The sequence below is a fragment of the Telopea speciosissima genome, chromosome 3 (assembly GCF_018873765.1).
Source record: "Telopea speciosissima isolate NSW1024214 ecotype Mountain lineage chromosome 3, Tspe_v1, whole genome shotgun sequence".
NCBI lineage: Eukaryota > Viridiplantae > Streptophyta > Magnoliopsida > Proteales > Proteaceae > Telopea > Telopea speciosissima.
Window position 1 is genome coordinate 32,098,921 of NC_057918.1, and position 27,235 is coordinate 32,126,155.

The window sequence follows — 27,235 nt, forward strand, 5'->3', positions numbered from 1 at the left end:
GAGAGCCCCCCCGAGACAATAATAAGCCTGTTCCTTGGGGTGTCAGGACAGAAGGAGGGAGGAGCTAACGATAGCTTTGCCTTAATTTCAAAGGAAATGGAATCCCAAATCTGCTGATATGTCCTAGAGTTGGAGGTTCATTTCCTGATATTACGCTCCATCCAAATATGATTCATGGTTGAACAAAAAGCAAGCTTTCCTACAGTGTCACAAATAGAGAGCAAAGGTCCTGTCAATCCAAATCCGTTCACGGGAGAAAGGTAAGATTCTTCTAGAGGCTGGCCAACATTTGAGCAAGATGCCTTTCCAGATTGTTGCCGCAATAGGGCACTCAAAGAATAGGTGATCAGTGTCTTCCACATTGTTCCAGCATAGGCAGCAAGAGGGGGAGGCAAGAATCTGGCAATGAAGAAGGAAGGCCTGAGTTGGAAGACAGTTGTTGAAGATCCTCCAAGTCGTGAAGCAGTGCTTAGGGATGTGATGCTTAAACCAAAGAAGCTTTCTCCAGGGGACTAAAGGACCCTTTGGCCGAATGAGATCCCAAGCTGATTTTGAGGAGAAGAGAGATGTATTGTTTGCCAACCAATTTACACAGTCACCTCTGCCCAAAGGCCTTCTATGGATGGAGGGGAGGTCATTCCAGATGAGGGCAAGATCTAGAGAGGAGGTAGGAGGAGGAGTCCAGCCAGACTGATCCAAGATGTCAGCTACTAAAAAAAGCCTGTGAAGACCAGAAGCATAAATGATCCGAGGGGTGATCAAGGGAAGGAGGATCCCCTTTGGGTGCCAATGATCCAGCTAAAGATAGGAAGAGAAGTTGAGTTTCAGGTTAAGGAAGCAAGTGAGAAAGGAGGAAGATGTTAGAGAAGGAGGAGCAAGAAGGAGATAAGAGAAGGAAGAAGAGTGTATTACGGTGGGAAAGTTGTGTGTTGGAGAGACTTCTCCAACACATCTATATTACTCAAATAGAATTACTAAAGGTATTACATCCACCTCCCTAGGGAGGTAAAAGGTAAAAAGACATAAGAAGTTTAAAATACATAATAAGGCAACTAGTCCAAAGTCTAGTTCCTAAACTACCCCTGATACATATCTACTATCAACTCTAACACTCCCCCTCAAGCTGAAGAATATATATCATGCATTCCCAGCTTGCTTAGAAGGGTACTAAACTGAGGAGAGGCAAGAGCTTTGGTGAGGATATCTGCCAGCTGATCACCGGTCTTCACAAAAGAAGTACAAATGCAGCCAGAGTCTATCTTCTACTTGATGAAGTGTCTATCAACCTCTATGTGCTTAGTTCGGTCATGTTGAACAGGATTGTGGGCAATACTGATGGCAGCCTTGTTGTCACAATAGAGTCTCATAGGGCCTCCAGTGTCAAATCCCAATTCCTGAACAAGTCTTTTTAACCATATGAGTTCACATACTCCATATGCCATAGCTCTAAATTCTGCCTCTGCGTTAGATCTAGCTACAACATGCTGTTTTTTGCTCCTCCATGTAACCAAATTACCCCCCACAAAGGTACAATAGTCGGAGGTGGATCTCCTGTCTATAATGGAGCCAGCCCAATCAGCATCTGTGAAACCTTCCACTTTCAAGTGGTTGTGTCTGGCATATAGCAGTCCTTTCCCTAGGGAAGACTTCAAATATCTAAGAATACGATACACGGCGTCCAAGTGGCCACTCTTGGGAGCATGCATGAATTAGCTCACCACGCCCACTGCATAAGAGATATCTGGACGTGTCATGGCAAGATAGATAAGCTTCCCCACTAGCCTTTGGTACTTTCCCGCATCAACAAGGGAAGGACCACAATCTTCTCCTAGTTTGTGATTTTGTTTAATAGGGGAATTGGCTGGTTTGCAGCCCAACATTCCTGTCTCTGTCAGCAAGTCAAGAACAAACTTCCGTTGACATATATTGATTCCTTTCTTGGTCCTTGATGCTTCAATTCCTAAGAAATACTTCAAGGGGCCCAAATCTTTAATCTCAAACTGTTGTGCCAAGTAACTCTTCAGGTTACCTATCTCAACTATATCATCTCCTGTGACCACAATATCATCAACGTAGACAATGAGGGCTGTAATGGTACTATGGCCTCGCTTGGTAAAGAGAGTGTGATCAGCTTGGCTCTGGGAATATCCATTCTTCAGAATGGCCTGCCAAAAGCGCTCAAACCTTGCCTTTGGTGACTGTTTGTAACCATATAGTGCCTTCTTGAGGAGGCACACTTTCCCTTCAGCTGAGGGCATTTTGAAGCCTGGTGGAGTTTGCATGTACACTTCCTCTTCCAAGTCGCCTTGGAGAAAGGCATTCTTCACATCCAATTGATATAATGGCCAATCTTTATTGGCAGCCAATGACAAAAGAACTCTGATCAAGTTGTGTTTGGCCACAGGAGCAAATGTCTCCTGATAGTCAATTCCATAAACTTGACTGTATCCTTTAGCCACTAACCTTGTTTTGTATCTCTCAACACTGCCGTCAGATTTGTACTTGATTGACTAGCCCAGTTCCGGAACTAACACATCAGACCCCGACAGACCCCCAAATGACCAACCCTGCCTGTTTATTCCCACAACAGAATTAGGGACCCGCTAACATGGGACAGAAGATGGCATCCCGGAACTAACACATCGATCTCTGCCACGGGTTGTCCAACACCTTTCCCCCTGTTGGTAAGGGGCGCAGTTCTAGGTAATGAATATCAACCTAGCTCAGTGCAGTCTAAACAAGATGAGGCAAGCATGATCTGAGTTCTAAATTACCGAATTCCATCGTCATAAATTCACATCATATAAATAATCAATGCAAATGCAATGCAATATGTTTTTGTGCAACCTATTTAAATGCAGTCTAATGCATTAAATAAAAGCTAGAAAACTACATGCTCCAGGTATAGAGGTAATGATGCATGAGCATGGCATTCAGCATAAAGTTGAAATTAATGTGATAAACACGCAGGAAATTAAGGTCGAATCCCCTTACCTGAGATAGTCGATAAACCTAGTCAGTTAGAAACCCAAAAGGCCGAGTAATCCTCACCAAAAATGGAGTAAAACAGTCTTAAATAAACATCATATATCAGTGAGGGTAATAGTCTAGGTCAAACCCTAAGGAATCAATCCAACAATCACACAAAAGGGGCAGCCGGATGCAGACTTCCGGTGAGCCGGTCGATCGCCCCTAGGCTCGCTTGACATCCAGTCGTTGTCCGAATTTGGGGTTTTTGCTTGAAATGGCCAGATCTTGACATGCATGGGTCAAATTTGGTGTTTTAATACCATTTCAAGGTGGGTCAGTCTATTTTGGGTTCCAATTTCATAATTAGTTAGTTAATTTAGGAATTTTTTTTAATTAAACCTAAATTTCTTATCTAGGGTTCATGGACTAGTCATTGGGGACAGAAATTGGGCTTATTAGAGGTACTGCCATGGAAATTCAGGCATAATTGAGCCTAAATAGCATTAGGACAGCAAGCAATTGGGTAAGATTCTTATTACTTGAGCTCAAACTTAGAGCTTTAATGGCAGAATTTTTATTTCAGGTATACTTGGATTGAAATCCAGTAAATTAAGAGGAGAAAGAGAAAGAAACAGCAAGAGTTTTTAGGGCTTACCAGAAATTAGAGGCAAAACAGATGCTGGAATCACTTCTAATGGAGATTCAAGTTCAAGTTCAGTTGTAGGTGGTAAGCCTTCAAGAACAGCCTCTAATACCTCTTCTTCTCTTCTCTTTTACCTTTTCTTTCTTCCTTCTCTAAGCTGGAACGGATTTTTCAGCTTCTCTAAGTTGTAATGTGGTTTGTAAATAACTTAAGAGAAGTTATATATATATAGGATACTTAACCACTAAGGGGCAGAATGGTCATTTGGTTATAAATTATTTCTAAAATTGATTCTTTTGTATTTATTACCTTATTCCAGCTACAGAATGATGTCATGCGACATCAGGGATGATCCGGATACGGGTAACTGTCCGGAATTACATTCTCCACTGGGGAACTGGGTCCCACAGAGGCAATTTTACTAAAATACCCTTCTAACTCTATTTGGTAGTACAATACATTATATAAATATATTTTAATTTATACTTACATTGAGTTTAATTAAGGGGGAGGTCCTGCAGCTTGTCCAGCCAGCAGACCCGACACAGGTAGCTCTGGTGCGGGGTCCCACAAGGTAAAAATTACTATTCTGCCCCTAATACACTAATTAATTAAAAATACAACATATATACATATAAAATGGGATTCTTACCTGGGATTCGGCCTAAGACAGAGAGAGGCTTTGCAGGCCATCAAACCAGCATGCCAAGCACAGGAAAAAGATGTGATGCTGCCCATAGCTTGAGGTTAACATAGGAAATATTGAACCAAAATCTGAAATCAATCGGGTTCCAAAAGTTCTTTTTTTTTTTTTTTTTTTTTTTTTTTTTTTGCGGGTTTCAAACTTTCTCCTCACGTCCACTACCAATAATCCTCTTAGCCACCAAATCCTGAAAAAGACAGTGAGAAGGAAAGAAGGTGACACAACAGTTGAGAGATTTAGTCAAGTGACTCACAAATAAAAGGTTAACAGCAAGGTTAGGAACATGAAGAACTGAAGTAAGAGAGAGAGATGAGGTAACAGGGATACTACCTTTACCAGATATAGAGGAAAGGGATCCATCAGCTATCTTAACTTTATCCTTACCAGAACAAATGGTATAGGAATCATAATTATAGGACGTACCAGTCATGTGGTCAGTGGCACCAAAGTCAATAACCCAAGACTGGGCTACAGTAGAAGCTGTAGTGGAGACCTGCAAGGCTAAGGACGAAGATGAGCTGGCCACGGTAGATGTAGGAGACGTGCTCAACTAGGATATAATCCGGCAAACTGTATCAACCAAAGCAGGATCATCCTGTGTAGCATTTGCCTCAGTCATCACAGAGTGAGCCCGAGCTCCCCCTCTACGACCACCACGACTACGTGTGCTAGGAGGACGACCATGAAGAGACCAACACCTATCCTTGGTGTGCCCAGTTCTCCCACAGTGATCACATTTAAACCTGTCTCTCCCAACTCCACTGGTACCAACTGTCTCCACTGCACTGGCTGCCTCACGGTTGGGCCCTTGGCCTGTACCACCTCCAAGGGTGTCTCGGAAGGAACTGGAGTTGAGAGCTGACCTTTCATGAGGTGATGCTGGTGTTGGGTCCATAGTAACACGCCGAGTCTCCTCACTCTGTAGGTTACTGCAGACCTCACTAAGAGATGGAAGAGGAGATCGGCCTAAAAGTTGTAGTTTGATGGACTCATAGTCAGGGTTCAGACCACCAAGTAAAGAGAAGACCCGCTCCTTTTCAAGAGTCTGATACACCTTTGCTTCATCCTCTGGGTTGGTCAAATGGAGATCTCTGTAGTGGTCATATTCCTCCAAAAGACTAAGCAAGGCATTGTAGTACTCAGAGATAGTTCTGTCCCCTTGCCTCATGGAGTGAATCTTTTGGTGAAGCTGATAGACCTTGGCAGAGTCACCCACTCTGTCAAAGGTCTGAGAGACGCTGTCCCAGATGGCCTTGGCAGTCTCCTTTCTTATAAATCTTCTCCCAATCTCGGGCTTCATAGAGAAGATCAACCATGTCATGACTGTAGAGTTTTCAGTTTCCCATTTCTCATAAGTAGGCGCACTCGGCTCTGGGGCCTTGATAGCACCTGTGATGTACCCAAGTTTCCCTTTGCTCCTAAGGGAAAGCTTCACGGAATGCGACCAGTCCAAGTAATTGGTGCCATCAAGTTTCACAAAGGAAATCTGGAAATGTGTGCTTTCATAGACCAATTGAGGGGCTGTGGGAACAGAAACAGGCTGTGAATCAGCCACACCAAGTCCAGAAGTCTCAGAATCACCCATTGTGACAATACCTTAGACTATCGATTCAAGTGGGGAGTACACACTCTACCCAAATAAGAATTTCAGAGAGGCAGAAGAAAAATCCAGCAAGTAAAACACAAGAAAAGGGCTTCACCCTAGCATCCACCAAGGGATAACACAACTGAAACAAGCTTAAGCACCTCACACAGGCTGGTGCTAAGCATTTCTCAACAAAGGCAGTAACACATAGCAGTCCAAATGCAAGAGGAACAGAGAAACTGCAGTCACGATATTACCTGGGCAGGAACAGAGATCCCACGAAAAAGAGCAATGCTCAAACAGGGCTGTAAAGCTGCAAAGGAGAACAGATGGGATGAAAAGAGCACCCTTGGGCGATCCTATTGAGCCATTCCAAGGCTGAAACACAGGCCGAGAGAGAGAGAACCAGGAACTCCAAGTTGAGGCTGGCGGTAACTGTTGGAGTTGATGGAATGGCTTCAAAACTTCACAAGAGCTTCAACAAAGCTCAAAGAACATCTTCAAACATCTGAGTGGGTTATTTCCAACCTATTTCATACTCCTATACCAGATTTTTTTACATTGGTGACTTCTCCTTGAAACCCTTTGAATCCTAGGATTCCAAAGAGAAGAAAAAGAATAGAGAAAAGAGGCTAAATACGACTCTCAAACCAACCTGCTCTGATACCAAGTTGAGTTTCAGGTTAAGGAAGCAAGTGAGAAAGGAGGAAGATGTTAGACAAGGAGGAGCAAGAAGGAGACAAGAGAAGGAAGAAGAGTGTATTACGGTGGGAAAGTTGTGTGTTGGAGAGACTTCTCCAACACATCTATATTACTCAAATAGAATTACTAAAGGTATTACATCCACCTCCCTAGGGAGGTAAAAGGTAAAAAGACATAAGAAGGTTAAAATACATAATAAGGTAACTAGTCCAAAGTCTAGTTCCTGAACTACCCCTGAATCCCTAATACATATCTACTATCAACTCTAACAAGAGAGACCATCCCTAATTTGAGATTTGATGGCATGAATGACTAAGTGACGGGAGCTTAAGATTTTGCGCCAGACCCAAGAAGAATCAGACAAAGGGGAAGCTGTCCAGATGGAATCCTGCCGGAGGGGGCCCGAGTAGATCCAATCAACCCATATATTTTTATGCTTTGAAGCAATCTTCCATTAGCTTGAAGATACCAGCCGAGTTTACATCTTTGATTCTTCAAATGCCGAAGCCACCTTCTTTCTTCGGCAGACACACAGCAGCCCAGTGAAGGGGATGAAGGAACCTGGAAGAATCATTACCCTTCCAAAGAAATGAAGCCAATAGAGATTCCAAGGACTTAATAGTAGCTTGAGGCAGCCCATAGATGCCGGACCAGTAGATGTATGAAGATTTCAAGACTGATCTGATAAGAACCAACCTGCCTGCATAAAAGAGAGAAGCTTGCCTTTCCATAACTGAAGCCTTTTCCGAATGAGATTAAGCATCGGAGTGCAGTGGTAGGCTGAAAGCCTAGCAGGGATCAGAGGAAGCCCCAAATACTTAACAGGTAATTGACCTTCTTGGAAGCCAGATTTCTCAAGAAAAGTAGCCTTGTCCAACTCCGACACCCCAACAAAGAACAGGAGAGACTTTAATGGGTTGATGCAGAGGCCCGATAACTCATGGAAGTGCTGCAGACACAGCATAATAGATTCAAGAGAGGCAATGGAAGCCTTTGAGAAGATCATCAGGTCATCCACAAAGGCCAAGTGAGTAAGCTTGAGAGCTTTACACTTAGGCAAAGGAGCAATAAGCTGTTGATCTGTGCAAATTTGAATTTCCCTGAAGAGAGCTTCCAAGGCCAAAGTGAACAAGTAGGGAGAGAGAGGGCAGCCTTGCCTGATTCCCACAGAAGCTCCAAAGTAACCAGCCGGGCTACCATTAACTAGCACTGAAAACTTTGGGACGAGATGCAAGCCTGAACCCAGTTGACAAAGATCAAAGGGAATCCCATCTTGGTCATCACCTGACTAATAAAGTCCCACCTTAAAGAATCAAAGGCCTTGTGGATCAATGGATGTCAATCTTCAGGAGGACAGCAGGGGAATGATTTTTCCTATCAAACCCTCTGACAATGTCATGACAAAGAAGAATGTTGTCCGAGATGTGTCTTCCTGGAATGAAAGCTGATTGGTTGTCACTGACAAGGAGGTCCACAACACTATTAAGCCTTCTAGCAAGAATCTTGGCAATGAATTTGTACAGAAGATTGCAAAGAGCAATGGGCCTGAAGTCATTCATAGCAGACGCACCATCGTTTTTGGGTATGAGACAAAGAAAAGCGTGATTGATTCCTTTGACCTGATAAGGGTTGAAGAAGAAGCTAACAATGGAAGCAATAAGATCCAATTTGATGATGTCCCAGGCAGCTAAGAAGAAACCCATACTAAACCCATCAGGTCCCGGGGCTCCAGTCACCTTGAGAGAGTGAATGGCAGCCACAATCTCATCTTGTTTGGGAATGGAGCTCAAAGAGTCAAGGAGAGCCGAAGGAATGAACTTGTTGAGCAAGTCATTCGGGATGGAGGAAGAGACCATCTGAGAGCTGCTGAAGATTCCCTTGAAATGTTGAACTGCCAAGCCTTTAATATCTTTAACTGAGGAGACAATAGAACCATCCTGGGTTGTAAGCTGAACAATGGAGTTGGCATTGACTCTGGCTTTCAGAGATCTGTTGAAATAGGCAGAATTGGAGTCACCCTGCTCTAACCACTTGATTCTAGATTTCTGCTTTAGGAAACTCTCTTCACGAGCAAGTAAGGAAGCGAGCTCAAGAGAAGTCACTTTTTCTTCATCTGCTAAAGCACTATTGCAATGGTCAGATTGCAACCGAAATTGAATATAGCCAAGTCTATCCTTACAATCCAAAACCTGCTGGGATATGTTGCCAAAAGTAATGGTATTCCAATCTTTGAGGGCAGCCTACATTTCTGAGCTTTCTAGAGAAGGCAATGAGAGGGGTAGAAAAAGCAGAGACAGGTTTTTCCCAAGCTTCTTTCACTGGGGATAAAAAGGAGGAGTGAGAGGACCACATGTCAAAATATTTGAAGGGTTTAGAGCCAAAAGAAGGGAAGGGCTGAATAGCAAGGCAAATGGGGGAGTGGTCTGATATGTTCGGGTTGTCAAAAGTAACATGAGAAGAAGGGAAGGCTGAAAGCCATTCCTCATTAACCATCACCCTATCAAGCTTACAAGAAATCCGGTAAGAACCAACCCTTTTGTTGCACCAAGTTAGGGGAAATCCAGTTCATCTGAGATCATTCACACCCATATCCTCAATACACTCGTTGAAAGAATTTATTGCTTCCAAATCCAATTGGACACCTCCCAGCTTTTCATTGCTGAATCTGATCACATTAAAATCACCACCCAAGCCCCAAGGGTGAGACCCATATTGGCTAGCCATAGAACGAAGGTCAGTCCAAAGGGGGATCCTCAGAATGGCTATTGTGAGCATAAACCACAGTGAAGTAGGAGAGGTGGCCCAGGCAGTCTGAGAAGGAAAGATGAACAAATTAAGAGATTTTTGAAGGGTCCCAAAGAAGCCATATTCGGCCATTTTGATGATGGGAGTAATTTGAGAGGAAAGACCAGCCAGGAGCAATAGAAAGAAGAATTTTATATGGCCATTGCGTTTAGCACATTTAATTCGGTTAGTTATAGAATTTTATTTCATCCTAGTTATAATCTATCTTGCCGATCACTATAGAAAGAAGATTTTTCAAAATTTGATAGTGCCATTGTGTTTAAATGGCCCAAAATAGGTTGTATACCAAATTTCATGACCAAACTAGGTAAAAAAAATCTACCGAAACCATCAACCGAGTTCCCCAAAAAAAAAAAGGTACACCAACTCGCCGAGATCTCGGTCCAACTCGGTTTTTTTGGCTCAGCGAAACCAGTACCGAAACCGAGTTCTCGAACCATGTTCTTAAGTGAGGTGCATCTTCCCCATAAAGGACCCACCATATTCGCTTGCATTAGAAGTTTAGAATATTAAGATTATTTATAGGTACATGATTTAAATGGAGACAAGATGACAAATAATGTAGTGGACCTACCAGGGTCTGCGATTTGTCTACTATCCACTGCGGCTACATGATCGTGTCGTTATTAGATCAAAAATAAATATTAATTAATCCTATTACTACTACTAGGACAGTGGTAAGAAGGGATCGTATCCACAGGGAACTAGAAGACTAAGATGCAACACTATTTAGAGTTTCAAAAATTAAATTAAAAGAAAGCAAAGAATTGGAAAATAATGAAGGAATAAAATCTATTAGGAAGAATTGTCTTCATGTTTCGAATCCACATTGATCCATTAATTAATTTCTGGCGCACACTTCGGTTCATTACAACTACAAGCCTAATGACACCACAGAAAAATAATTGCAATTCATCATAGTTATAATCTATCTTGCCGATCACTATCGTCTTTCACTTTCGCTTAGCACACTTAGTTCGGTCAATTATAGAATGTCATCAGTACAATCACAATCACAGGAAAAACAATTACTTGAATAGAAAATCTGAATAACAGAGACAAATTCCCTAAACTAGATTTAACAATAAAGTTCCATTCACAAAATAGAAGTCTTAACATCAAGCAATCAAGTGTACTAAAACCAGAAATTTAATTAAAAAGAATCAACGTTTCATCTACACCTAAAGACAGTAGAAAACTTAGCCACTCATGGTGCTATTCAACATGACGTAACAGTGAAGACGATCTTCCCATGGAACGTGATACGCAAGTGAATGGTGATGCAGGATTGATGGAGTGCTGCAACGGTGAGGCAGCAATGAAGCAATGGTGCTGATCTCTACGCAATGCTGTCCAGAAAAACCCGTGGAGGAGAAAGGGATTGGGAAGAGAAGAAGAATTATGGAATGATGGAAGGGGCTACTATATGCTCGATCGTGGATGCTGGAGAGAGATAAAAAAATAAATAATATAATCCAAAGAGAGCGTGAGAGAGATGGAGAGAAAATCGAGAGAGATTTTTTTAGAGAAATAGGATTTTTGGAGCGCATGGGGGCAGAGATCCGTGAGAGAGAAAACAGACGAGAGATTTTAGGAAAATTGGGATTTTTTGGGAAAGTTGGGAGAGAGAGAGTTCTCTTTTAGTGAAAATCGTGGAGGGGTTTTTATGAGACGGGAGAGAGATTTTAGGAGGAATTTAGGAAAGATAGAACGAGAGAGGGTTTAGGAGGGAGGGATTTTAGGAAAGAGAGATATTTTAGGAGAGATGGGGAACCGTGGAGGGAAGAGAGAGAGATTTGAGAGAAGACATAGAGAGTTGTGGGGAGATGGGAGAGAGATACTTTTGGAGAGATTTAGGAGTGATGGGAGAGATACGTAGGCAGCACATGGCTCCCCCCTTTGAAATGTGATTTGCTGCCCTTTTTCTAGAAACCGCCCAATACTCTCCTCTTGGAAAATCCACTTTTGCCCTTCACACAATCTTCTCTGCACCATAGTGAACACCGAAATTCCATGCAGCTCGATGAATATCTTTTATGCACTCAAAATAATATTCAATTTATCTTCAAAATTCTAGCTCACTTATTTGAATCCTACAATCATAGAAAATAACCAAGTGAATTCAATTTAACTATGAATGTCCAATTAAAAACATATATTAAATAACACTTTTATGCATAAATATGGCCCGATCACTACACAACCAAAACTACCAACTGCATCCCTAAAGTCCTTCGGGACCAACTTTGCCACCACTAACTCCATTGCTTCTATCAGTGCATCATCAAGCCTAAGGTTATACTTGTACTGATACCTTGGATTTAGATAGTATGTTGAAAATTCCATAAATAATTTGTCGGTGTTTATGAATATGTAAAATTGCAAATCTAATGTAAATTAAATATCTTGGACTAAACATATAAAAGTATAAAACTCACCAGCTATATATAGTGGATGGGACAAGTGCTTCTCCCATAGGTCCCCAATGATTTTGATATACTGCTTCCCACCTCTAGGTATTGCTGCTCTCACTCTTTCTTTCATTAGTTGCATTGCAGCATACACATGTGGCAAGGTCGGCTTCTTCTCTGTGTCTACCATCTTAAGGACCCTTACTACTGGATCCAATATAAGAATGACCCTCTTCAATTCATGCCAGAATTGGTCACTAGAGATGGTAGTCTGTGCTGCCCTATCCCCTGGTGAACCCGACTCTCTCCAACCAAACCACTCCTCGCTAGCAAACATAGGTCTCAGGCCGACCATCTTATCCTGAAAGCTTTGCAATGCAATGTAGTTGGTGGCAAATCGAGTAATACCGGGCCTTCACCAAATCCCCTCCATATTTCTCCCTCAATAATTGTAAAGAGTATCCATGGTTATACACAAATGTGGTCACATGTCTTGCTCGCTCGACCACACCTGCTACCAAGGATTTCTTACTCATGTTTTTAAGCATGAGATCAACACAATGGACTACACATGGAGTCCAGAAAAGATGCATACTCTTGCTTTTTCTATTCATCAATTTCTCTCCTGCATTCTTAAAATTAATCCCGTTGTCCGTCACTATTTGGACAACGTTTTGTGGCCCTACTTCTTTCACAACTTCTTTCAACAACTTGTATATGTACAATGCATCCTTTCTCTCCTTGGATGCATCCATTGACTTTAAGAAGATGGTCTTGCCATTACAATAGACTATGAAATTGATGATGGACTGTCTAGTGGGTCCAGTCCAACCATCACACATAATAGTGACTCCATAGTTCTCCAATTTCAGCTTTAATGAGTTGATATATTCTTCAAGCTCCTGTTTTTGTTTGGGCAAATACCATTCCCATAGAGTGGGCCCCTTCACTCCTGGGCCAACCTTCCCAGCAGTGTCAATCATAGCCTGGTAATATGCCCCCTGAGCAGCATTAGCTAGGATGATACTATGATAGAAAAAGAACTTGGACATGGCATCACCAACTTTTGGTTTCCAACCACCCCATACTTGTTTTATAGTTCTTTGTTTGGTGTTCTGCTAACTATATATAAGGGGATCCTATGAAAGAATCTCAATGGGATCATCAGCATCGAAGGATGGGGTGGGGATGGGGATGGGATGAGGGTGCAGCTCCCCTTAAACTCTGGGTTCTCCTGAAAGGTAAATCCCCCTATCTCTGCTTCTTCCTCCTCTCCCCTGCCAGTCGTGCATCTGATCCAGCTGGTCTAGAACCAAAGCCACCTATTCTTCTACACATCTCTGTAACCCTAATCCTTCCCATCTCGGCTATCATCCGGCTCTCAGCCAAGACTTTCTAGTACTGACTCCACTCTGCCTGTGTCTCAAAATCCTTCCGCCTAGGCATGTAATCATCTTGTGGTTGTGGGTGTCTCTTTAAGTGCCTCATGAAACTCTTCCTCTGCCCTTTGCTTTTCTGCCTTTTTTAATCTTCCTCTCTTTTAAGTGTTTAGACATGCTTTGTTGCACCTCATAAGGAACTTGTGTGCATTTGGCCACGTCCTTGTACCCACCCGCCAAATGTTGCTTTAATCTGGTTGCCCTTCCAGAATTTAGAATTTTTCTACAGTAGTTACATCTTGACTTTTTCTTGTCATTTGACATTGGCTCTCCATGCACCCATGCTATATCTCTACCTCCACCTTCAGCCATTGTGCAGCAATTTTAAACCTTGGCACACTATTACATCAACAAATGCATGTATTATTAGCTATTCAACATCATTTCGAAGTCCTAAATTAATGCTATTTCCTATTTTCCCCTTACCTCTTGTATTTTTTTCTTAATTCAAAATGATTTCTATACTTTTTTTATATACCATAAGTAATACAAAATTATAATGGTTGAAACAAGAATCATCACTTTCCATATTAAAATGCATTAACAATGCGCTTTTATTAATTTTAAATAATTTTCAAAACAAAACAGATATTTTTCACTATTTTTGTGGATTTTGTCTATAATTTGTTAAAATATATTTAAATTTCAGAAATTAAATAAATAATTTACTAACTAAAAAAAATGACACCATGAGACCGTAGATCGGCCAACGGTGTCCAACATATATTAAATTGAGTTCCAAACAATGAGTATAAACCATATTTTTTCAAATATGTTTTTTCAAAATTTTTTTTGGTAAGAAAATCATTTTATTTACAGAAAAATAAATAAATAATTTAAAAGAAGAAAAATAATTCGGCCTCTGTCAATTCATAGATCGGTGGACATTGTATCATATATAATAACTACATAGTCAACAAACAAGCATTGATCATGTTTCTATGAAAAAAATTGTTTTTGAGAAGTAATTTTTACCTAAAAGTGTTCTTGAGATGCAATGCAACTCCCTCTTTCTATGTTGAAGCCTCAATCTTGAATTGACAAGATTTAATCTTCAGTTGAAGGTGAGAATTGCCACAAAAAAAAAAAAAAAACACCAAACAACCTTCTTCTATGTGTTTTCCCTTCACTGCAGACCAAGAGAGGCGAGACAGAGCGAAATTGCGAGTTGGGATCGAATCTCAGCAAGAGAGTGTATTTATATTAGTTAGGTTTGGTCTGGTTCAAGTCATTCGACTGAGTCGAACCGAGACCTAGATAGTCACAAGATCTCGACTGAGATTTGATCTCGCCAAGACCTTGTACCATGATAATGGCAGTATTCAATAATCATCACACCAAAAAAATAAACAAGCCACAATGAGGAGTGAGGACTATTGCAGTTGTCTCACGTAAATTGTGTTGATATACATTGTTGTGGCCCACCCTTAAAAGCTCGAGATTTTGGGATAAGTGGTTCTATCATGATAATCAGAGCCAGGAGGAGAGAAAAATAGAACCGGATCCAGCCAATCCACTGCATTCCCCATTTCTGCTTATTGTCTCTCCAAGAGGAGAGAAAAATAGAAGAAGAAAGTAAGGAAAGAAAGCAACTGGTTTCAGAGTAAACCCAGAATTGAGAAAGAAGAAGAAAATCAACTAGAAATGGATCCAGCCAATCCGCACAACCACAGCCATGGCTCAGTAGCACAATCTAAAAATAATATTAAAAAACACTCAATTCTACTAAGCAAGTCTCTTTTCTTTTTTTTTTTGGGGGGGGGTTTAAGTACATATTTGTAACCTTTGGAAATGACTTATCTGATTCATAAAAGGACTCCTTCCTAATCACTCTTATAGAGAATCTGGGTGGACATATCCTTTGGTGGCAAATCTTGTTGTGATGCAATGGGTAAGCTTGTTGCTTTCAGAGCCACAATCTGTCATTTCTCGTTCAAGTGCAATCTCCCCAGATGGTCCCCCAAGTCCAGATCCTTTGAGCAGATTTGGGGTTCCATTCTTTTTTATGTCAAAATCCAAGATTGATGCTGCCCCCTCCAGATGTGCAGACACCCCCAGAAATAGATGGGTTGTTAATTCTCTCGGCCTTTCCCCCTCTATTTTACAAGCAAATGCCTCCTCCCTCCTGTAAAGGCAGTGCTTTGAAATTGTATTTTCTCTTTGATCACTTCTCCCCTCTTCTTGAGGAGTCCCTGTTGTTTTCTTTCTCATTGGCAATGAATTAGTTATTCACCCAAAAAAAATAAGTATCCTAGTCTAATTCAAACCCTTATAACTTAGAAATTAACACCTTTTACTAAGATTCCCATGTCAGACCTCACCCCCACCTTATGGACTTATAATATAGGCTTGTTACAAGATTAACTTCATAAACAAGTAATCCAAGACCCATAGAACCTGTCCATGGCCCAACATAAGGTCTTTCTGTACCCAATCAGGCAGTCTTGACTGCATTACTTATTAAGTCTAGAACAGAAGTAGAAAGAGGAAGATTGTTGTAGGCTTTAATTGCAAGTGTAAATCTTCAGAACATCTGGAAAGGAAGGAACAGCCTAGTGAAATTGCTCTTGCTCAACCTTCTTATAGTGGAGGCTGGGAATCTATCTGTAAAGAATTTAGGGCTTGGGGTTTCAGAAAGAAAACCTGAAACATGGATGCAATAACGTACTAGGACTAAGCTGATTTACGTTAGAAACTATATAGATGACTTATGAAAAGCAGGTAGTAACAAGAAATATATGAAACATTGAAGTTTTCTAAATAAAATTGGCAATACCCTTAATGTAGATCAGACATTTCATTATTTGATGCAAGTTGTAAAAGCGATGAATGCTTGTAAGCATATCAAGATGAATTTTGGATAAATTTATTATCTCGTTTCATGAACAGATAAGCATGAACGGGAAGATGCGAGCCAATGCATTTGCAGCATTTGGAGCACTGTGCAACTATGGAGTTGGTGCACAACATGAATCTTTTATTGATCAGGTATAACATATCCACCCGGATACTCATTTTTTAGTAGACAATAAACTGAACGCAGGGCTTTCCAAAATAATTTTGGCTATGCCTTTTTTCATTTTTTCATCTGTGGAATTAAAAAAACACTCCAGAGTCCAGAAAACTTAAGTTATGCTACTTCAATATCCATTTTCAAATTTTGGTACACTATCTTATTTTGTTGCTTTTATTTGCTTCTTTCTGCTCTTAATCCGGTTTTGTCTTCCGTTATTGAATTCCTTGATATCTACTCCATGAAATTTTTTTGTTGCTTTTATAGAAGTGTTAAGATCCGTACCACATGAGTATTACTGTCCTGCAGTACTTAGTTTCTTTATATTTAGTCACGATAGGGGGAGTGTCCCTGTCGTGATGTATGTTTGGTCATAGAGCTTAGTCTTTTATTGTTAGTTTGTTTCCTTGTATTGCTTGTAATTAGATATTGAATCTTAGTAAGTTTCCTACTAAGAGTCTAATAGCTGATAGCCTGATATTATAAATAAAGGCATGGCACCACGATTGGGTAGACTGAATCTATCGTGGTTCAGCATACATCTTCTGTTCCTGTCTTCCATCGTCTCTTTCTCTATCTTTTTCTCCCCCTCTCTTCTTCAAGCTTGTGTGGACTGGTTATTCGTTTCTCTTTTGCTACATGGTATCAGAGCGATTGTAATCAGTCCCATTGCTTCAACTCTAGTTTGACAAGTCTTTTAAAGGTTTATTCTTGTGGTTGCAGCAACCTATGCTGCCTACATTCTATCTAAGGCCCTAGTTGATGATTAAATAAAGATAAATTAGGGTCTCTTTGCATATACTACTTTGATCTTGCCCTCCATCGGGTTATTCATCGACTGGAATCAATATTTATATTTCTAAAAGCTGGCGGCATCATATTCTGGAATTTTTTTCTGGCAGTATAGTCATCTTCCCTACTTTACATCCAGCCAGCAGATCCCTCTCATGTTTTGGAGGTTTGTTCGCCCAACTGGTAAGGCTACTCGATCCAGTTTTGGAGCCAATCAGAACTCCTGATTTTTGGTAATCAATTTTCTCCATATTGCTGTGTGATACTCTGTTTTATTCTGTTTCTTCACAGCAACGATTTCTGAAATAATAGATCTGACCATCAGATCTATCTCAAATTTTAGCATTGTTCCCCATCTATGGTGGGTCCTTCAATCCTAATTTGGTGTTCATCTGAGACCAGATCTTGCTGCTATTATTTATCACCCAAATTCTGGGTTTTCGAGGTTATCCTTTCTATTGTTGTGCTGCTATTTTGTGAGTTCTTATCAGACCAAGTGCATCCTTGTGGGGTTTGTATCCCCTACTACTATGCTACATATCTCCCATTTGTTTACAAGGCATGTTTGCTGGCCAGCATTGGTATTGATTCATGAACTTGTTTTTCCCGTTTTGCATGATGGCTGATCCCAAATCTACCTCGGACAATGTTAATGTCCATATCACCACTATCAAACTCAATGGAGATGCTAATTATCTGTTATGGATCAGGCAATTAAGGTTTACATTAATGCTAAAGGGAAATTGAAGTACCTCCAATCCGAACCTCCTTCTGCTGATTTCAAAGAACCTTCTAATGTCAAAACCTATGAGGAGTGAATGTGTGAGAATGACACCATTCTCATATGGTTGTGTAATAGTATGGATCCAGCTATTGTAGCAAATGTCATGTTCCACACCACTGCAAAAGGGGTTTGGGATGACTTGAAGCAAAACTTCTCCCAAGAGAAGAATATGTCCCTATTTATGATCTATATACATCAAAATTTTTAACTTCAAGCAGGGGGACAAGTCTTTGAATGTAATTCAGTGCCTTTAAAGGTATGTATGAGGAGGTCAATATTCATCAACCTCTTACTACTAATCTGTAACAGTTGAAAATTCAGCGGGAGGAATTTCAAGTTGCAAAGTTTATGACCAGATTGAATTCAGATTATTAGTCTATTAAGAGCCAGTTGCTTGTTGGGGAGAAGGTGCCTTCACTCAATGAGACTAGTGCCCATCTTCATCGTATTGGTACTCTTTCCAAAGCTGACCCCTCACCCTCTTCTAAGGACAGTTCTGCATTTGTTGCTGGTCGTGGCCGAAGTTCTACCTTTTTTGGGAGAGGGTGTGGTTCATGGGGAGGTTGTGGCCATGGTGGTCGCAGTACAGGTGGACAATAGGTTGATTGATCCTCTAGATAGTGTTCCATTTGTGGCAAGTCCAACCATACAATTAATACATGTTGGGCTAAATATGGTAGACCAGAGTGGGCTCAACAATTAGCTAATATCCTTGTGTCTGATGGTAATACTGAGAACGTGTCTTCTGGCAACACCATTATTGCATCCTGATCTGGAGTTTCTTTATCAAGCTATGAGTCTCTAACTACAATCAACTACTTAAACTTCTCCAAACTTTTCAAACATCCACCGTTGCTTCCTCCTCTATAACCACTCTGGTACACACAAGTATATCAACATTTCTTACTACCACATCCTCCACTCCTTGGATAATTGATTTTGGTGCTTCTACCCATATGACTAGTAAGCCAGAATTGTTTTCTTCTTTATCCAACACTCATAATCCTTCACCTGTAATTCTTGTTAATGGGTCCTCTACCCATGTGATTGGTCATGGTACAGTTTCTCCTACTCCATCCATGACTTTGTCCTCTGTCCTTTATGTACCGCAATTACCTTTAAGTCTTTTATTAGTCAGTCCATTGACTAAATCTATTAATTGTTCCGCTATCTTCTATCCTTATTATGGATTTTAGGACCTTTAGACAAGGAGGACGATTGGTGGCGGACTTGAGCAAGCTAGACTCCACTATCTGAATTGCAGTGGACCTTCTTCTACTACTACCACTACTTCTGGTGACCTTTCCCCTACTCAATGGCGCTTTTGGTTGGGACATCTATCATTATCCAAACTTCAGCATATAGTTCCTAGCTGCAAATCGGTATCTCGGCTTGAATGTAAGGCGTGTGAACCTGGGAAGCATCATCGGTCATTTTTTCCTTCTCATAGTGTGTCTAGAAGTCCCTCTAGATTTTCTTTAGTTCATTATTATAGTTGGGGTCCTTATCATTTCAAAAGTAGGTTAGGTTTTTCTTATTTTGTTACTTTTGTGAACAATCATTCCGGTTGACTTGGGTGTATTTGTTTTTTTTTGGGTGAATAAAAAAATTCATTACCAAAGAGAGAAAAAAAAAAAAAACAGCAGCTCCCTTAGGGAGCAAAGAGGAACAGAGAAGAAGAGCCAAATCCTCAAGAGGAGGAGGATCGGAGGGAGTTGGATGAGAGACCCCAGGAGACAACAATAAGCCTATTCCTTGGGGAGTCATTACAAAAAGAGGGGGGAGCCGAAGAAAGCCTAGCATTGATCTCAAAGGAAATGGAGTCCCAAATCTGCTAATGAGTTCGTGATTTGGAGGTCCATTTCCTTAGGTTACGCTCCATCTAGATGTAGTTGATGGTCGCACAAAAAGCTAACTTTCCAACAGTGTCGCAAATAGAAGAAACAGTAAAAGTCATATCAATCCAAAGCCACTCTCTACTGAAGGGAAGAATTCTTCGACTTCTAGGCCAACATTTAGCTAAGACTCCCTTCCAGATAGCCGAAGAGAAAGGACACGCAAAGAAAAGATGGTCAGTATGTTCAACATTGTTCCAACAAAGGCAGCATGAAGGGGGGACATCAATCTGACGATAACGGAGGAAGGACTGCGTTGGAAGACAATTGGAGAGCGCTCTCCAGGCTGTGAAGTAGTGCCGGGGGATGTGATGCTTGAACCATAGAAGATTTCTCCAGGGGACCAAAGGATTTTTGGAGCGGATGCGATCCCAGGCAGCTTTAGCAATAAAGGAACCCGAAGAGGAATGCACCCAAAATACACAATCACCTCTCCCAGATGGGCTTCTAATGATGGAAGGAAGAGCTAACCAAATGCTGATAAGCGACTGATGGGAGGAAGGCGGCGGAGTCCAACCATTGATGCCAAGGATAGTAGCAACCTTCGACTGTCTAGAAAGGCCCGATCTGTATATAGCTCTGGGGTTGACAAGGTGGAGAAGGATGCCCATAGGGTGCCAATAATCCAGCCAAAGGGAAGTAGAGGTGCCATCCCCAATGCGGGAGCAGATAGATCCCTGAACTAGGGAGTGAGCAGCTAAAATCTTGTGCCATACCTAAGAAGCATCAGAGGATGGAGAAACAGTCCAAGAAATAATCTTGTTGCAGGTGCCTCGAGTAGATCCAGTCAACCCAAATACTTCTCTTTTTAGAGACAATCTTCCAGATCAGCTTGATAATGCCAGCTAAATTAACCTCTTTGATTCTTCGAATACCCAAGCCACCCTCTTTTTTTGGGAGACAAACTGAAGCCCAACTAATAGGGTGAAGGAATCTGGAGGAGTCCATGCCCTTCCAAAGAAAAGAGGCCATTAGGGATTCCATAGCCTTGATAGTAGAGTGAGGCAACCTATAGATACCAGATCAGAAAATATAAGAGGATTCCAACACTGATTTGATGAGAACCAAACGACCCACATAAGAGAGAAGTTTTCCTTTCCAGAGCTGAAGACGCTTCCTGATGAGATCGAACATAGGGGTGCAGTGATGCGCAGAGAACCTACCAAGAATCAGAGGAAGACCCAAATATTTGACAGGGAACTGGCCAACAGTAAATCCCACTTTCTCAATAAGAGCAGCTCTATCCAAATCAGAAACCCCAGCAAGGAAGAGAAGAGACTTTGATGGGTTTATGCATAGACCCGAGATTAATTGGAAGTGCGGCAAACAAGACATGATGGTTTCAAAGGAGCTGATGGAAGCTTTGGAGAAGATCATTAGGTCGCCCGCAAAAGCTAAATGGGAGAGCTTGAGAGCTTTGCCCTTGGGGATGGGAGAAATGAGGTTCTGATCCATGCAAATTTGAATATCCCTCGAAAGAACTTCTAAAGCCAAAGTGAGAATATAGGGAGAAAGAGGGCACCCTTGTCTAATTCCCTTAGAAGTTGAGAAGTAGCCTGCCGGACTGCCATTTACTAGAACAGAGAGTCTTGTAGTGGAGATGCAAGCATGAATCCAATGAACAAAAGCCGGAGGAAACCCCATCTTAATCATCACATTGATAATAAAATCCCATTTCAGGGAGTCAAAAGCCTTGCGAAATAAAGATCGTTGAAAGACTTAGGTGTATTTGCTGAAAGATCGTTTCAGAGTTTCTTTCTGTTTATAAAGATTTTATAATGAAAGACTAAATTTGATGAATCTATTAAAGTTGTTCGGTTTAATAACGCTCTTGAATATACTCAACATGAGATCTCGGTCTTTTGCTTTGCTCATGGTATGATTCATCAAACGAGTTGTTCTTATACACCCCCAACAAAATGGGGTTACTAAATGGAAGAATAGATATTTATTGGAGATTGCTCGTTCTCTCTTAATTCATATGCATGTTCCCAAACATTTTTGTTTTGATGTTGAGCTCACCGCTCGTTATTTGATTAACCGAATGCCCTCTTCTGTCTTAGCTAACCGTTCACCTTTTTCTAATTGGTTTCCAAAATTACCTTTGTTTTCTTTGTCGCCTCAAGTTTTTGGATGTGTGTGCTTTGTTCCTAATTTGCAACCTCAGGTTGATAAATTGTCTCCTAGGGCTATCACAAATGTGTTTTTTTTGTGTGGCTACTTAAGAACTTAGAAAGGTACAAATGTTATGATCCCCTTACTCATCGGTAGTTTGTCAATGCCGATGCTACATTTTTTGAAAATACTCCATATTTTTCTTCTCCTTCAACTATCTCTTCCCTTGACACCGATGTTGCTTGCACACCTCCCATTCCTACTCTCGTGCCTTTTTAACGTTGCTCCAATTGCTACATCATTGAAAGTGTATCAATGGCGTAAGAAGACAGTGCAGTCTACTTCACAGCCCACCACACGATCTGAACCTCCAGTTGAAGCTTCTACTTCGTCCCCATCTCCTAATGACTTACCGGCTGCTCTTTGCAAAGGCACCCGTTCTTGCACTTAAGACTTCCATGACTGCTTATCTTTCCATCTCCATAATAAGCAGTCATGGAAGTCTTGAGTGCAAGAACAGGTACCTTTGCAAAGAGCAGTCGGTAAGTCATTAGGAGATGGGGACGAAGTAGAAGCTTCAACTAGAGGTTCAGATCGTGTGGTGGGCTGTGAAGTAGACTGCACTGTCTTCTTACATCGTTGATACACTTTCAATGATGTAGCAACTAGAGCAACGTTAAAAAGGCACGAGAGTAGGAATGGGAGGTGTGCAAGCAACATGTGTCAAGAAAACTCACCTTCCATCTCCATTACATAACTTTGCCTTCTCATTATCTACCAACTCTATTCCTAAAACTTATCATAACACTTTATCTCATCCTGGGTGGAAAGTGGCTATGGAAACAAAAATGGATGCCTTGATTTCGCACCAAACATGGACCCTGGTGAAGGATCTTGTGCAGTCTCGCGGGGTGTACACCATTTAGTACAATCCAAATGGCTTAGTTGAACGGCTTAAAGCCCGTTTAATTGCAAAGGGTTATACTCAGACCTTTGGTGTAAATTACTTTTAGACTTTCTCTCTGGTTGCTCGTCTTAATTCAGTTTGTGTACTTATTTCCTTAGCTGTGAATTTAGACTGGTTATTTCGTCTCTCTCTCTTTCTTCTTGTCTCCCTCTCTTCTTCAAGCTTGTGTGGACTGGTTATTTGTTTCTCTTTTGCTACGCAAAGAAAATGAAGATACTCTTGATAGAATTCGGTAAACTAAGTTTCCTCTTCTTGCATAGATAACATAAATGATTTTGTTACAACCGCTTATCCCAAAAGCTCGAGCTACTAAGTAAGGGACACAACAATGTATATCGACACACACCACCATGCCCCCGCACGTATAGGTCCACTCACACACAGGTCTGCACGTCACACCAACATGTGATTGCACCATAACGTGTCACCAAAGGGGCACATAAACACATACACAAACCCTTCGCACTTACCAGGGATCGAACACCCGACCTCCTGGCTCTAATACTATCCCAAAACCCCGAGCTGTCACAACAATGTATATCAACTCACAACAGATTTGATAAGGAAGTTTAACCCCTTTGTTTTTTTTTTTGGGAAAATGAATCAAAATTGGACCACTCCGGGTTGGCAGCCGGTGGTCCAATGGTCTGATGGGATAAAAACCCATATGCGCTTTCAAATTTAATGTTCATCTGACTACCTAATTGATTCTGAAACATCCTTCTGTCTCCGACTTGTCATTTACCCCTCTATAGGCCTGTCAACTGTTGTTGGTGAATAGCATATAATATGGGACCTACATAAGCGTCAGAGACCAATGCTTCTTCACTGCCCGCCCCAAGCCTTGATGTGCTGAGTGTTCACTTTGTTCATGACTTAGTAATTTGTCCATTCTAAGGTTTCTTGGATATCTTCCTACACTCTTAATGGTCTGAGAAAACTAATGGCTTGTTAATTGTAAATCATCAGGTGCATGCAACCCTCCCGCGCCTGATTCTTCATGTTCATGATGACGATTTTAGTGTCCAGCAGGCTTGCCGGGTAAGATGATCTTCTCCTTCATGTTCATTGCTTATTTTCATGAGTTCTGTGTTTGAAACCCTTTAATACTCTGTTTATGTTTCTGCAATAGTGCACTCTTAGACAGATGGTGCCCTTAATGGAAGTAGAAAGCATGGCTGCCCTATTCAGCACACACTACTTCAATTCTGACCACCGGTGCGTATTAGCAAATCCATAATCCACTGTTTCAGTGTTATTCCAACATTATGCTTTTACTGTGGAAGAATCGCATTGAAGTTTCTTTGTGTTTTCTCAGAAGCGATTATGAGGACTTTGTTAGGGATATCACCAGGCAACTCTGTCAAAATTTCCCCTCAAGAACTGATGCTTACATGACATCACTAGTCCAGGTTTGTCTATTGTTAATTCCTTTTCAGAACTCAGAAGAATAACAGCCTTGTACATTGCAAGCACTCTTTCTAACTTTGTGGACTGGGTCCCACATTCCACTGTATAAAAAGGACGTACCCAATGCACGAGGCTCCCACCACCGCGGGGTCTGGGGAGGGTCATAATGTACGCAGCCATACCCCTGCTTTTGCAGAGATGCTGTTTCCAGACTCAAACCCGTGACCACTTGGTCACAATGGAGCAACCTTACCATTGCACCAAGGCCCCCTCTTCCCACATTCCACTGTATTGAACAATATAGTGTGCACAAACAGTGGGATTGAAATTTGACAGTATTCTGAATTGTTTGATGATACCTATGCAGGCTTTTGATGCTCCTTGGCCAATTATCCAAGCAAACGCCATTTACTTCTCTTGCAGCATGCTGTCACTTTCAGATGATCAGCGCATTTTAGCTCCATTCTGTACACAGGTCTCTAAATTTGAACTTCTTCAGATTTGCAGTAACTATAGCTGAAAGTTTTACTAGTGGGCCCGCCTATTTCTACCACATGGAAGTGATCTGGCAATTCTGACCGTGTGATACATAGGAACTGGTCTGGACTAGCCATATATCATGTTTCAGACTCATTCAATCAAATACCCGTGTGGCCATGCATCCCTGTATGTGGAGTCATCCATGCTTTTCTGTGCACCCTCTTTGTAGTCTTTAATTTTGCAGTCTTTTTTTTTATTTTTGCCACTTAGCCAACTTCGATTTGGCCAAATTGACTTGTGAGCAGGGGACCTTGAGGTCCACTTGTCTACAAAGCTACAAATCCATCCACATGCCACTTGGCAGAAATGGGACCTGCTTGGAAATGCTGCTCTTGTAACTATAAATAACCAAGGATGGTGTATTCATTCATCCATGGTGAGGAAATCTCTTCAGCCACGAGATCTGACCCTTTGATTGAAACCAGGAAATTCAGATCTTAGTAGGGGGTGGGAATTAATAATAGAGACTTACTGTTTTAGGAGTCCAATCATAGCATCATATTACTGTAGATGAAGAGATTCTCTTTTTATCCTAGGGGCAAAATACTTTCGCCAATAACCAATGGCATTATTTCTGAATTCCAGCTAAAATAGAGTCATTAATCAAGTCTTCTCTTCAGGTGTTTGGAATGCTGGTAGGTAAAATGAGTCGGTCGCCTGATACAGTTGTTCGTGCAACTTGCTCCTCTGCCCTAGGCATGTTGCTGAAATGCACTAATTTAGTTTCATGGAGGGCATCACAATTTGATCGTGTTGACTCAATTCGGAGGAGTCAGGATTCCTAGTCAATTAAAAGGTCAATTATGCAATCCAAGACACGGGAAAAAGAAAGCATACAATTGTCACAAGTTTCTGAAAAGGCAATTATAGAATAGTGATGATTTTTTTCTTGTGTTAACCTGCGGGTGCAACAAAATTATGCGACATCCTCAGGGATCCGGTTCAGATTTTTTGTATCATTGTTCATAGTTTGTACTTTCGCATTTAAGGAGGGAAATAATGTGTATTTGTGTAATTCTTGTTCATTATCTTTTCTAGATTCTGTAATCGTAATGTTGTATAATGGTTTTGAAATGTTGTATATTGTTCCGAGACTGTATATACTAGAACTTCAGAAAAAACATTTCAACCCGCTTTCAGGAAAAAAAAAAAAAAAAAAAAAGCTTCTCGTGTAGTTAAATACCTCGTCTTCAAACTGAATGTTAGTTCTTCCTTTCATTTAATTATTTCAACGTTCCATATATTCAAGATTTTGTAATTACATTGTTGTATACCACTATAGGAATGTATATATAGTGCTCACCAGCTGCTTGTGGAATTCGCTATGTTGTCATCCGTCTAAATTTTAGATTTTTTTTTTAATTAACAATTTAATTTGAGTTCCATAATTTTTGAGAACTGGATCTGTTAGGATGTGAAGAAGATTTGAGTTCATTCTCTGTCTAACGTTTAATGATAATTGCATCATTCTGAAGATTGCTCTGGTAGGTTTGAGCAAACAATGAAAAAATTTAATGTGTTAGGGGTGATAAGAACCCTGGGGGATTATTGAACTGTCTGATTTCATCAGTTTCTTTATGTTTTTTAATGTAGTATGAAGTATAGTTCAGCAGATTATGGTTCAAACCGGGTACTTTTAAGTTTTAATGAAGATTTCATAAATTTGTATAGAATATGAAAAATATTGCTGAAATGGAAACTGGGTCACCTAATGGCAACGTTTCTATTCCAAAATAAGTCAAAAAGGGCAAATTTCACGGACACCCCTCGAAGTATTTAATATGTCATGGACGTGCCAAACTTGATCAAAATGGCAACCTTCCCTTTGACGATAAGCACAATTAGCAATCAAAATTGAAATATCTATTTTACCCACTTATTTAAATAAATGTAAATTACATTTGAGGTGTCCTAAAATGAATTAATTTTCAAATTTACCCTTCTCACCTCACCTCAACTTCCACTCCCAACCCTACCCCAATCACCACCACCGTCATCGCCACCCCCGCTTCACCCCTGCCCTCCTTCGACCCATCTTGTTTGCCACCCCATCTATTCCTCGTTTTCATGGGTGACCAGTAGAAATGGAAAAGGAGAAAAAATACTAAAGGTGAATGTTGGAGAAGGAAAGATCGAAATTAATCGGGTCTTGATCACTCAGCCGGATATCTTCGTTTAAGGCCAGTTGTCAATTCACGGAGTTTTTGGGCCCTTCGTTTAAATTACTCTAGAGAACATTGAGCTGGAAAGGAGTCCTATCGAACCAAATATCTGCAATCCCAATTCGACTATTCGGCTCCAATGGGTTTATTTCTTTTGCGATCGGATTGCAAACAGTTTTTGATGGGATTCTTCAAGAGTACAGTGATTTGTGTTTTGTGACACTCTTCGTTCTACTGGAATTGAGTTGTTTGGCATCATCTTTGTCGTTACTGGAACAATTATGAAGGTCTATATCTCA

At 40.9% G+C, this 27,235-nt stretch overlaps 1 protein-coding gene across 3 annotated transcripts in view; it reads left to right on the forward strand.

The window, feature by feature from the left end:
- The window catches only part of LOC122653750 (protein SHOOT GRAVITROPISM 6), a 177,548-nt gene extending 151,858 nt beyond the window's left edge, over positions 1-25,690 (forward strand). The window contains exons 46-52 of one of the 3 annotated variants that reach the window (XM_043847686.1): positions 16,148-16,246; positions 23,794-23,865; positions 23,957-24,042; positions 24,143-24,236; positions 24,602-24,709; positions 25,395-25,545; positions 25,607-25,690. In XM_043847686.1, coding sequence (XP_043703621.1) covers positions 16,148-16,246; positions 23,794-23,865; positions 23,957-24,042; positions 24,143-24,236; positions 24,602-24,709; positions 25,395-25,545; positions 25,607-25,644 — 648 coding nt within the window. In that variant the 3' untranslated portion in view covers positions 25,645-25,690. Of the gene's footprint in view, positions 1-16,147; positions 16,247-23,793; positions 23,866-23,956; positions 24,043-24,142; positions 24,237-24,594; positions 24,710-25,394; positions 25,562-25,606 lie in introns of all 3 variants that reach the window. The other 2 variants (XM_043847687.1, XM_043847688.1) reach the window with 2 other exon arrangements.
- Positions 25,691-27,235: the final 1,545 nt, after the last annotated feature.